Source organism: Oryx dammah, unplaced genomic scaffold, assembly GCF_014754425.2.
Source record: "Oryx dammah isolate SB20612 unplaced genomic scaffold, SCBI_Odam_1.1 HiC_scaffold_23, whole genome shotgun sequence".
NCBI classification, from domain to species: Eukaryota; Metazoa; Chordata; class Mammalia; order Artiodactyla; family Bovidae; genus Oryx; species Oryx dammah.
In genome coordinates, this window is record NW_024070207.1 from 114,512,955 (window position 1) to 114,526,194 (window position 13,240).

A 13,240-nucleotide genomic window follows, 5' to 3' on the forward strand; every position below is an offset into this window, starting at 1 on the left:
AAAAAAAAAAAAAAGGTTCAAATTAAGAAAATGTTCCCAGAGGTTGCCTTGAAGCTTTTTCTGGAGGTCCATGCTTGTAGACGCAAGCATACATTTGATTGTGCTTGTTGCTTATTGTAGTTTTTAAGTAGCTGAAAGTGTACCTTAACAAAGCAATTAGGATTAAATATTGTATGTATACCCTCCAAGGTAAACAGTTTACATACAAGCTGCCTTGAGATTTCTCTTATAAAGCATGTCTTACAGAGAGATAATCACCAGTTTGGTTATAAATTATTCACAGAGAATAAAGTATAGCACTAAAAAGAGAAAATACTTTTGATTTAATTGTTTATTTAAAAATATTTGTAGATACTTAGTGCCCTTAATCAGTACTCTTGCCTGGAAAATCCCATGGACAGAGGAGCCTGGTAGGCTGCAGTCCATGGGGTCACTGAGGGTCGGACACGACTGAGCGACTTCACTTTCACTTTTCACTTTAGTGCATTGGAGAAGGAAATGGCAACCCACTCCAGTGTTCTTGCCTAGAGAATCCCAGGGATGGGGGAGCCTGGTGGGCTGCCGTCTATGGGGTCGCACAGAGTCGGACACGACTGAAGTGACTTAGCAGCAGCAGCAGCAGCAGCGCCCTTAATGGGCTTCCCAGATGGCTCAGTGGTAAATAACCCGGATACCAATGCAGGACACCCAGGTTCGATCCCTGGGTTGGGAAGATCTCCTGGAGGAGGAAATGGCAACCCACTCCAGTAGTCTTGCCTGGAGAATCCCACGGACAGAGGAGCCTAGCGGGCTACAGTCCATGGGGTCGCAAAGAGTCAGACTCGATTGAGCACAGCACACACACACACAGTGCCATTGATAACAACCTTAGGTACACACACATACACTTTTAGTGACTTGTTGCCTTTATAACAGACATCTCCCTTTTCAGGTGCCTTGCTGTGTGTAACACAGTTAGCTGAATCACTTATGAAACAACTGATTACACCAGCGTAGATTACACCATCATTAAGATTTTTATCTTCGGTTTTTCTCTTAGGCTCAGTGTAGAATACTGTTCTTCTCCTTGCATATTTAGAGCACTTTAACAATCCGGAAGTGTTTCAGCATGTATTTCTTAAAGATAATGATTCTTTTCAAAACCATAATCATAATATCATTTTTACACCTACAATAACTAACAGTGTTTTCTTATCATCGGGCATCCAGTCCAAATGGTGAGTTATTACACATAGTTAAAATATTTCAAAAGGCATTTGTTTGATTTTGAAAGGTCTGAACTTTCTAATTGGTTGTTTGTCCCCGAGTCTCTTTTAATCTCTCTCTCTCTCTGTTTAGTCGCTAAGTCGAGTCCAACTGTTGCAACCTCATGGAGTGTACCCTGCCAGGCTCCTTTGTCCATGGGATTCTCCAGACAAGAATACTGGACTGGGTTGCCATTTTCTTCTCCAGGCTCTTTTAATCTAGGCTCTCCCATATCTTTTCTTTTTTCCTTTACAATTTTGTTGTTGTTGTTGAAGAGTTTGCTTGTGAAGTTTCCTACAGTCTGGGTTTTGTTGACTGTACTTTCGGGAGCCATTGACCATCTTCCTGTCCTCCCTATCAACTGACAGTAAATCCAGATGTTGATTTGACTTAGGTTTGTTACCCTCATTGGCCAGCGTGCTTCATGGGACTATGTGTACTTCCATCGTGAGGCTCTCAAAGCCTGGTTGTCTCCCTTTTTGTAACATTAGCAGCCGTTAGTGAGCATTGCCCTTGTCCCTGATTACACTACATGTTGCAAAATGTCGATTGTCTAATTCTCTCATTCGTTCTTCATTTATTAGTTAGAATATGCCTGTAAAGAGAAATTTCTCCTCATCAACAATTTAGTTATCCTGAATTCATATGGGCAAAGCAGGATATATGTTTGGTTCTTTCCCTGAATTTACCACTTTTCAGAATAGGAATTGATTCCCTAGCTTTGATTGAAAAAAAAAATCACTCTAAAACATAGATTCACATAACATATATCAATTTGAGGCATCAAACCTGTTTGATGTGTTTCAGTCCACTGCAGTTCTTCTTACTGATAGTCATATTGTCTCACTTGTGTCCTTTTCTCATTCAGTTCTGAATCCTTTAGACACGACTTTATTAATCTCTCATGGCTTCCTTGGTTTGACATGATGTTTGTCTGATAAGATGTTTCAGGCTTGTCATCTTTCCTGCCCCAGACCTGAAATCAGCCATTTCTCCAAGGTTACCTGGCTTTTTTTTTTTTAATGATGTCTAACGACTAAATGTAATTATTTCTGAAAAAAAAGTTACACATTGGTCTACTCAAGTCATCCTAGAAGTCTGTTGATATGGGGTTGTTGATCCTTTTAGTTTTTTTATTTTTATGAACCTCATGTTTCAGTTTTGGAAAAGGTTTCCATAGTTTTAAACCTCAGTCCAGTTTATTTAGGTATTATTTTGTTTGTCCAGCTTTAATTTATAACCTTCAAAACAAAGAAATGTTGGTTTTTAGCTCTACTTCCGTTTTTTGTTAATCTGTCTAGATGCATACTTACCAAGTGGTTTTCTGATACTGTGGCAAAGTATACTTTAGTTGATTAAGAATATTTGCCGAGTGGATACTTGACTAGCAACTTTAAGTTCAAATTGTTGCCCTGCTATTAAACATGCCAATCAAAAAGATTTGAACAGTAGTTACTGTTGATAGACTCAGAATTACTATATAACATCATGTATGAAACCATGAGATGCAACAGCCCAAGTAACCTACATGTTATGGTGTTATAAATGCTCTAGGTTTTATATCCCGTTTGGCTGTTGGGGAGTTCAAAGTAGTTATGCTTTGACAGTTTGAAACTCTAGATTGCTTTGAAGAGCTGCTGTTGTGCTGTTATTTTCTGCTCTCAGCCCTGTGCATTTGTCTCAGATCCCATGTTCTTGGATTCTCAGCTTCTTGACAAAATCATCCTGGTAAATTTCTCCCCTCAACAACAAGCATTTCTTGAGTGCCTGGCAGGGTCAAGCAGTCAGCTCAGCGCTTGAGGCAGGAAGATGCATTGGGCAGTGTGACTTTTCTTTTAGAAGACCCACAGCTTCAGCTTTACACTTCTCTTCTGCCTTTTAGGGGCTCTTAGCAGGATTATGATACCTGGGGTATAAAAGCCTGAAAAGGGGCACTAACTCTGCTGGGAAGGGAAGCAAAAAGACTGTCTGTGGTTTCCCTCTCTGCTTTCTCCCTTCCCAGACAGGGTATTTCTTGTTAATAGAGGGCCAGGCAGTGACTCAGTCCTTGTGCCCACTCTCCCCACCCCCACCCCCCGACCACACTGACCATGTTTTTCTCTGGAATCTTCTTCACTTCCCTCCTTTTGACCTTGTTCTCCACTCTTCTAAACATTCTTGCCTCTTAAAGCTGATTCAGCTTAGCTACACTGACATCAGCGGAAAGGCTTCTGCCTTTTTTCTTTCACACGTGTCCAACTTTAAAGCCAGTTTCCCGTCTGCCCCGTCGTGTATTCTTTTACAGTCCTCACAGAGAATCTTTCACTACAGGGTTCTATGAATTCATTTTTAATAAAGAAGTTTTAAGCAAACCTTTTAGATACCTTATCCATAATGGTGTTTCAACCATCTATGTAGGATCTGTTGAGTAAAATTGGTTCCTGAAATGACTGGGTGTTGGGGGAAAAGAAATATCTTCTAATTATTTTATTTTACAGAATCTCTGGTTAATACGTAGTAAAAGCAGACATCTGACCGTTTGTTCTTCTCTTTTACATTTTGGTTGGACTCAAACTTTTCGGATTTTTTTCACTGAGAAGCATGGGGGATCACACTCTAATCAGGCACCTAGCTTCGAGTCTCCTTTGAGTCCGAGAACCAGGCTGTCATTATAAAGTCCAGGGAAAAATACCATCTCTACTTATCCTCAAGCCATTTTATTACTTAAAACTTTATAAATACTTATGTAGAGCAATATTCCTGTGCTTTCTCTCTTTTACTTAAAAAAGTTTCTGTTTTAGGTGACTAAGTCATTTTGACTTAGCTGGCTTTTTACTAAATTGGTGCTCTACGATGCAGTTTATTTTCCCCTCCATAATTGTTACACAGAATCCTTCTTTGTACAGGCTTATCTAACTCTAATCAATTGTATTTAGTCTCTCTTTTTCTTAACCTGCCAAACCACCTGCATACTTTCTCTGTTTCCTTTTTCCTTTAAAGAGGCTTTTTCTGTCTAAGGTATTCTTATCCCATCTGTCAAATGCATGTTCTTAAGAGAGCTGTGCATGAGGTTTGCAAGGGTTAATTTTAGTCGGGAAGTGTTTAATAACTCATTGTTCTCAGCTTCTTGGTTGAGGCCCTGGCGAGGTGAAGGCTTCCTAGTGCAGGCTGCAAGGCTTTGTGAAGCACTTCCCCACTGAGGGAACAGCCCTGTACCCCATTCTCAGCTTGAATTCAGCACCCCTCTACTGTCAGGAGCAGTGGTCCTGTCATGGCAGGGGGGAGCATAGAGTCGAGATTGATCCCAGGGCACGGTTCCTGTTCTGTGTCTGTCCAGTCATCCTGATCTTTGACTTTTTCCAGCCTTCTGGCCTAACAACTAGGCTCCCAGTGGCAACTGTGTTTCATTGTGCCGAGTGATAAGCTCTGGTTTAGGGGTGACACTTCCTCCAGACGTACTCAATCATCAACATTTGCTGAGCACATAACGAGTGCCAGAGAAGCAGATGAGGGGAGGGAATGGTCAGATCTGTCCTTTAAGGGCTCCCGTTCCAGGGGGCAGACTGGGAAGATGGGCCCAGGAAACCCTCACAGCATCAGGGCCCATAGGACTAGTGGCTGTCATTCATGGAGCAGCTTCTGTGTACAGGAGTTCACAGGCATCATCCCTCTGCCTCACAATGATCTGGAAGGGAGATCATCTCTCAATTTTAAGCACAAAGGAAATGAACTCAAGCAAGGTATTTGGCCTCAAGTCACACAGCTACTGAATGTCCAAGCTGGAATTCACCCCTGGGCATCCTAGGCTCCAAATCCTGTGCTTTTTCTCCTCTTCCTCACATCCTCTGTAAAGACGCCTAGGCAGAGGTGACAAGAGCAGGGAGATGGGCTGGGAGGCTGGGGTTCCTCAGGCCATCTTAGAAAGCTGCGTGACAGGTGTTCTCAAGGCTGTGCCTTCGTTTATCTCTCCCACCTGGGTTTCTTCTTTCCCATCTTGACTTTACCACTCATCTCATCGCTTTACCACTTCCCTGCTGATGCCGGGTTCTGGGAGTTGCCACGGGCTGCTACCCAGGGAGAGAGTTCAAGCCCGGTGGCTCTTGGTTCACTGAGGTCTGTGTTCTGAGCATCTCTTCCTTGGGGGCGCTAGTGCACAATTTGTAAGTTTCAAGCCTTAGGCATGACCCACTTGTTGGCTTGGTGCCCCTTAGTGGTGTGTTTGTAAAGACACTGAAGCAAAAGGTGGCTGGTGTGAAGGTCAGCTTTGTTGGACTTGAAAGTCCCTGTGGTGCCTGAGGTCCTCACCCAGGAAGTGCAGGTCCCCAGACCCTCAGCCCAGATTCTGCCGAGAAAGCATGAGCTGATGAGAACTGGGCCTCATGCACACTTGTGTTGGGAAGAGTCTGTTTATTAAAAACTTGATGCTTGGACTTCCCTGGTGTTCCAGTGGTTAAGACTGCACGCCTCCACTGCAGGGGGCACAGGTTTGATCTTAGCTCAAGGACAATCCCACATGCGGCTTGGGGCAGCAAAAAAGTTTTTTAAAAAGTTGATGCTGAATGTACTCTTTAGGGTTCTCTGGCTGAAAGCAACAGAAACCAATTCTCCTTTCACTAAAATAGGGAAGAGGATTTACTGAAAGGCCATGGGCTGGTTTATAGGGTGGAAGAAAAAACTGGAGGCTCAAGTCTGGGAAAGATGGCAACCAGTCAGCCCCGGAGTCCCCGCCTCATCTAGGGGCCCTGCTCGGGGATCTGCTGCAGCCCGTTCCAGCCTTTGTCACAGCTGCTGTGCGAGGTAGTTGAGTCCTGTGCTGGCAGAGGGCAGGGCCGGCCTGTGGGTGGACGGTCCCATCTGATGGTATCTCCTGGGGGAGGGGAAAGTTCCCCAAATGGCTTCTCCTTCCTGGGTGGGCAGTGGTTTTTCCTTGGGACACACACAGGCAACCACCTTGATGAGCAAATCTCTGCCATCATAAATTCCAAAACTCACACAACACAGACTGTCTTCTTAAAAACTATGTAGAGGTATTAAATTCTACCCTTTTAAAGTACACAATTCAATGATTTTAATACATTTATAGCATTGTGAAGCTGCCACCAGAATTTAATTTTAGAACATATCTGTCCCCAGCTAAAGATGTCTCCTAGCCATTTGCAGTCAGGCCCGGTTCCCACTCCAGCCCTAGGCAACCAGTCATCTGTTTTCTGTATCTGTAGATTTGAACATAGGTTCTCATATGTTCCTGGCTGGTGAAATTTTTTCTGGGTATCCTGTTAACTATGCTTTAGGTGAAAGAAAGAAAGAGAAAAGGCCAGTGCTGTGGAAGTGTGTACATTACTGGTCTCAGTTTTCCCCTCCCTTTTTTAACTTTCTGTTTTCCCTTCTCTCACCTGGAGAGTAAGGCAGGAGAGCTTAATCCTAGTCTTGATGCTGCTGCCATTATTTAGCTCTGTAAGCCTTGGTCACGGACCATTCCAGGCCTCAGTTCCTCATCTGTAAAGTTAAGAAAAGGGTGTGATAAGATGATAACTCGTGTTCTTTCTATCTCTAATGACTGGCAGTTGTGATCTTTTTTGGTGAAAACTTTCTTGGTGAAAAAGTACTTCTTGATTTTTATCTGTTCTCTTCAGTCAGAGGGCTGGAACACAAATTGATGCTGGGCGAGGGAGGTGGAGTCCTGAAAAGGAGCTGGGCTTTTCCCAGCGGGAGCTCGCTGTCTGATTGGAGCCAGCCGCCCTCGAATGCTGGCAGGGCGTGGTTAGCACCCAGATCGAGTTCAGCGCAGAGGTAGGGAGGGGCCGGCCACGGAGCGGGGGCCCCGAAACCCCACCGCCACCGTGAGAAGCTGGTCGCTGTGAGAAGCTGCTTGGCAGCTGGTTTAGCCAACCGACAGTTAAAAACACCCATTTCATCTTTTGTGGGAGGAGACATCCCAGCAGGTTTGAAGGCGGAGATGGGGAGGTTTTGCCTTTCGAAGCAGATCTCTTATCTCCTCTGGCTCTGCTTCTGTCTTTCTGTGCACTCAGGTTAACTGTAGATTTGGCTTTTGCAGCGATGGTAGCTTTAGCAGACGTGTGGAGGCTGGCTTTTGGCACCGCAGGCAGCTGGAGAGTGGTATTTTCTGACAGGGAGACGTCCTTAAGTTTTATAATTTATGGTGTCTTTAAACACGGGATTTTGTTTACTGTTGGCCTAATTATACCTCTGATATATTTTATTTAGCTTAATGTTTTAATTTTGTGCTCATGCCCAGAGGTAGTTTCCCAAAGGGTACTGTTTAAAAAAAAAAAAAAAAACTTAGGTCAGGTTTTCTCCTAGTGGCAGCTTCCTGAAGACAAGGAAATGGGTTTTAGGGCCACAGACTTTCTCATGGGCTCCTGTGCATATTTTGACTGTGTTTGTGCTCTGTGAGATCTAGAGATCCTGTCTGCTGAGTGTTATCCTAAAGTGTCTCTCTAAAATAGAAATATGATACTGGCTGCGTATGTGATTTTAAATATTCTAGTGGCCACATTCAGAAAAGGAAAAGAAACAAGTAAATTTTATTTGAATAATACTTGAAATTGAATAATTTCACCTAGCACATCTAAAATAGTATCATTTCAACATACAATCAATATAAAAATTAATGAGATATTTTGCATTCTTTTTTTTTCTAATAAGTTTTTGCCACTTGCTGTGTATTTTATGGCACATCTCAATTTGGACGAACCATATTTCAAGTATTCAATAGCTACACGTGGCAAGTGACAGTTTAGTGGACAGCAGAAGTTCTAAACCTTTCAAAGGCTTTACAAGGGACATTGAAAGAGCCCTTAAAAGGGGTAGGTGAGACATAACCGCATGTTTTGTGAGCTCTTAACAAAGCCATACATAGGTTTCCTCCTCTTAGAGAAACTTGATATGTAAAAATTCTTCTTGACAGGAAAGGTAAAGCAGGAAGTGATTATTCATGTTACAAAAGAATTAACCACAGGATCCTTTAAATAGCAAGCTCCCTTCGTGCACCGAAGATCTGACTCAATTTGCAAAAATGTGATTGACACTTGGCATTTTAGTAGCATCTTTGTTGGGCAGAGAACTATCTGCCATTATAAAATGCAAATGCAAGCTGAGCCATTGGTTTCTCACAGCTTGGTTGAGTACCTACTGTACGTCATGGGTGCTCATAGGGACCATGGCAGAACTAAGGGACATCTGTACCCAGAAGGTATTTAGAGGCTTACTGGGAGGATAAGACACACATGCAGCCACCACAGCATGGAATTGCCTCAGTGCCAGAGCCCAGGGAGGCTCGGGGGCCACATGAACCAGAAAGGGGCCAGCCAGAGTCTGGTTGGGTCCCGAAGGAAGGCAGAGTGCATGAGATTAAGTGTCTGAGACTTTAAAGGAAGGGTAACTCAGGAAAGACCAGCTCAATAGGATGTTGGAAGACTTAAAAATTACTCAGTTATGCTTTATAGATCCCTGAGCCCCCAGTCCCTCATTCTCAGCCTTATTCCTAGCAGCCATTGGTAAAGCTGTGTTCTTCTTGGACTCCTCCTAAGAAGGAGATGGAAGGAAAACCAGGCTATGCTTCTCTCCAATTTTCAACAGCAGGCAGCAGCTGTTTATTTCTTTGGATTCATCTTCTTGAAGCAGATCCCTTTGTCCTCTTCCAGCTTTACCTTGATAAAGCCAGTGTGGAGAAGGCAGAAAATGAGACTTGCTGTTTAGGAAAGAAGAAGCACAGTTGTGTTCTTGAAGTTGATGGGGTTCTGAGTTCCCAAAGTACGCACCGTTTCAATTTAGCATCAAGATGGACCCTTGAGCAGCTTCCTTCCCCCTTTCCGTCAGGCAGGTCCCATGGGTTGCTTCCCCCCAACTCTGCTTTGGGCGATACTCTGTCCCCATCAGAAAAGCTATGAGTGGTAACTTCCCTGGTGGTCTAGTGGTTAAGACTTTGCTTTCCACTGCAGAGGGTGAGGGTTTGATCCCTGGTCAAGGAGCTAAGAACTCACATGCCTCACGGCCCAAAACCCCAAAACATAAAACAGAAGCAATATTGTAATAAATTCAATAAAGACTTTAAAAATGATATGCATCAAAAAATTAAAGAAAAAAAAAAACTATGAGTTTTCATCTCTAAGTACTGCAATAGGATCAGCCTTGTGGAGCCTAGGTCAGTGTTCCAATCCTGTTCTTGTGAAAAAGAATAATACCTGTTATTTAAAAAATTACTATCTCCATATATGTATTTATTTATAGATTATATATAAATGTATTGCTGTACTTGTTGATTAAGACAACCCCAAAGAAGCTTCTAAACATTTATTATTAGGTTTAATGAACTTTTGGAAAACATAAGACTGACTATTGTATGATTTTAGACATTGGTAAAAAGTGAAGACATTTGTCTTCATGGCTCAGGTACATCATTTTAAATAACTTGCTAATCCCAATAGTTCCATATTATAATTAGGCAACTTCACTTTTCACTTTCATGCATTGGAGAAGGAAATGGCAACCCGCTCCAGTGTTCTTGCCTGGAGAATCCCAGGGACGGGGGAGCCTGGTGGGCTGCCGTCTATGGGGTCGCACAGAGTCGGACACGACTGAAGCAACTTAGCAGCAGCAGCAGCAAACCTATATCAAGAGTAGGAGAAAACCCGAATTACAAATTGTCATGATAACTCAGAGTGTGTTGTGGTGATTGGCTGGTCCTTGTCTTTGCCTCCTAACATGGCTGACAAAGAGCTCCCACCTAGGGACTGAAGTATCAACACCTCCATGTTTGTTTGTTGGCATGGTCATGTGTTGAATATTATCTCCAACCCCTATTTTCTTTACAAACTCTTCTCAAGCCTCTCATCCATTTAGTGAGGGTGATTTTAGTTAAAAGGGGTAATAGTCATACAGAGGCTCTACCAAGAAGCCTCTCAGAACTGTGGGGTGCCCGTGAAGCTGAAAGCTGGTGCTGACTCTGGCAGCCGCTCTTGTCAAGGGAGACAGCTGTCCTGCAGGCTGCTCTGTGCCCTTGGAGCATCCCTGACTGCCTGACCTAGAGGCTGGATGAAGGAGCCAGTGTCATTCTGCAAATGGAATGTTAGAGATGTTGAATTTTTCTCTTTTTAAAATTAAAAAATGAATGAACTCATTTTTTTTTTCATCTTGTCAACTAATTCCTCAAGTAGTGAGTTCATCTCAGTTTGGAGAGCACTGGCTCAGAAAATAAGCTTAACTACTTTGCTTCAGGTTCTTTAATTAGGAAGATGGGCATCAGAGGATTAAGTGAGATAATGCAGGGAAAGTGTCTGGGACATAAATGGTGGTTACTGTAATCTCAGTTCTGATAGCACAGCCTCAGTAGATCCTTGTCTAGGTAATTTGAAGAAAGCTGCTTTTTGATCGATCTCGTTCTGATTGTTATGGTGGCTCATTTTAACTGCTGGTGTGAGGATATGATACAAGAAAATTGGAGTGTTTCTGCCTTTGTATTTGTCAGGAACCAGGAGAAATCTGAAAAGGTTGCCTTGTGCTCTTACACTTTTCCTTTCTGTTGATAAGTGATGAAAATGGTTCACAAGTCAACTTCAACCTGGGCAGATTTATGACAGCACAGTCAGCCAGCTAATTTTGCAATGAAAAAATAATCTAGGAAAGGAAATTCTGCTCTGAGTTGCTTATGAACTGTCTGGGTTAGCTGACATTACAAGTGGATGAGATGAGCACACCAGTCTGGGTGGATGGGCTTGTTTCATCTGGAAACACTTTAGGAATTTATCCCCAATGGATATATATGCAAAATGTATTTGACAAGGAGCCCATTCACCTACCAGCCTTTTTCCCGGAAAACCTACCCCTGTATATTAAACTTGTAAAAGTCATTTGCCCTTTTTTTAGTATTCTATTGAAGAAATCTTTGCCAAACCCAAGATCATTAAGATTTTCTCCTGTGCTTTCTTATCAAAATGTTATGGTTTTAGTTCTTACATTTAGACCAATGATCCATTTTGAGTTCATTTTTATATATGGGTTCCTTACAGAGGTCATTTAACTTTCCATTCTTTTTTTTCTTTTTTAAAAAATTTATTTATGTTTTAATTGAAGGGTAATTGCTTTACAGAATTTTGTTGTTTTCTGTCAAACATCAACATGAATCAGCCATAGGTGTACATATGCTCCACTCTTTTAAAAAAAATTTATTTTAATTTATTTATTTGGCTATGCTGGGTCTTAGTTGCAGCTTGTGGGCTCTAGTTCCCTAACTAGGGCTAGAGTCTAGGCCCCCTGCATTGGGAGTGTAGAGTATTAGCCAGTGAACCACCAGACAAGTCCCTCTTCTATTCTTTTACTGTAATTTCTAAGTTGCTAATTCACCACTTGTGATTTCACCTAATTTTTACTACCCTTGTATTTATTCATTCACCCTTTGTTCATCTGTCTATCCATCCATTTATTCATTCTTTCAGATTAAGCTGCAAGTAAAAAAGGCAAAGGACAGGAGATTGAGGTGGGCCTGAGGTGAACCCTGAAGAGCAGATGAACTGTTTAATCTGTGTGTGGATAAATTAGTCAACCTCTGGGTTGATTGGCTCTGTTAATTTGCATGGGTACCAGAAGACCTCTCTGCCTCGTTTTTTGCCTCCACTTATTACTGTGTGTACAAAATCACCGTGAGCTGGGAGAACAGTTGCAAACGGTATTGCTGCCTAAGCAGCCATCTTCTTGTCGGTGAGAGGCAGGCATTATCTCTGTAGCATGGGAATGATCATCACCCACATTTTGCACAGCTCGGGCTGGGAGGTTAGCCTCACCTGGTCTTGACGAGAGAGGGGGCACCCGAGAGCCAGACTTGCAGCTGCCGTGGCCCACAGTCTCTGCGCCTGGGGAAATGGTGCTGGGCTGTGTCTGGGGGCAGGGTGGTGGGCCAGGGTTGTCTTCCTTCTGTCATTGTGTGTTTCCCCTCTGAAGTCCCCGCTGGTCTTGAGACCTGTAGGTCACTCTGCTGGTGCCTGACCACGGACCAGCACTTTGTGGCTTCTGTGCTACAGGCCTCAGGTTAACCAAAGTCAGGCTGCTGTGGGTGGCCCTGTTATTTTAAGAATCGGTAGAGGGGAAGCCCCTTTAATAGGACTTCCCTGACTGTCCAGTGCTGCCGGCTTCGGATTTCTCCAACATCCGATCTAAAGTGCTCTTCTTCTTTTTTGGTCCCTGTTCCTTCCAGTGGAGGCCATAGTGGAGTTTGACTACCAGGCCCAGCACGACGATGAGCTGACGATCACCGTGGGTGAGATCATCACCAACATCAGGAAGGAGGATGGAGGCTGGTGGGAGGGACAGATCAATGGCAGGAGAGGTTTGTTCCCTGACAACTTTGTAAGAGTGAGTACAAAGCGAAAACCCCTTTTCCTGTCTCCTATGTGGGTTCTACTGGCCAAAGGTGTGGGGGCACTTGAGGAGGAATTTCCGGGGACCCTGCCAGGGGAGGAGTTGACAGCTTGACATCTCATGTGCTGTCGAGAAGAGCACATAGAGCTTGGCCCTTGATATAGGGGGATACTTGTTTTGAATTCACTTTCTTTAAGGCCCAGGATGTTCACTTTCCAAACTGTGTATCACTTAGACAACGCTAGAAAAATGTAAAGTTTATCTACTTGCTTTACTTGTTTTACTTTTAATTGTGTGTATGCTTTGATAGTTTCAAAGACTCTTGCCTTTTTCTATCCCATCTGAGATGAAGGTGAAACTCAGTTTTGACCACTTAAATCAAGCAGCAAACTAAACACAGAATTCCAATTGTGCCATGTTTCCATCTTTACATCATATTGCTGTTTTGATAGGAAAAACGTTATTTTCCTTTCCTCTTTTGTGGTCATGAAGCACTGAGTAAAATTTTTTTTTTCTAGTAACGTTTTGAAAATGATGGCCTTTGCCAAAGGGTTAATTACGAAAAAATGTATTGAATAACTCAGTCATGTTGAGAAAGTTCATACCATGCAGTTGTAAATAATAGTTGGAATTAGCTTTAAAA

At 42.9% G+C, this 13,240-nt stretch overlaps 1 protein-coding gene across 3 annotated transcripts in view; it reads left to right on the forward strand.

The window, feature by feature from the left end:
• Positions 1 to 13,240, forward strand: part of SH3KBP1 (SH3 domain containing kinase binding protein 1) — a 331,078-nt gene that overhangs the window by 29,526 nt on the left and 288,312 nt on the right. For 2 of the 3 annotated variants that reach the window (XM_040266529.1, XM_040266527.1), the window contains exon 2: positions 12,434 to 12,591. In XM_040266529.1, coding sequence (XP_040122463.1) covers positions 12,434 to 12,591 — 158 coding nt within the window. The remainder of the gene's footprint in view (positions 1 to 12,433; positions 12,592 to 13,240) is intronic. The other variant, XM_040266528.1, reaches the window with a different exon arrangement.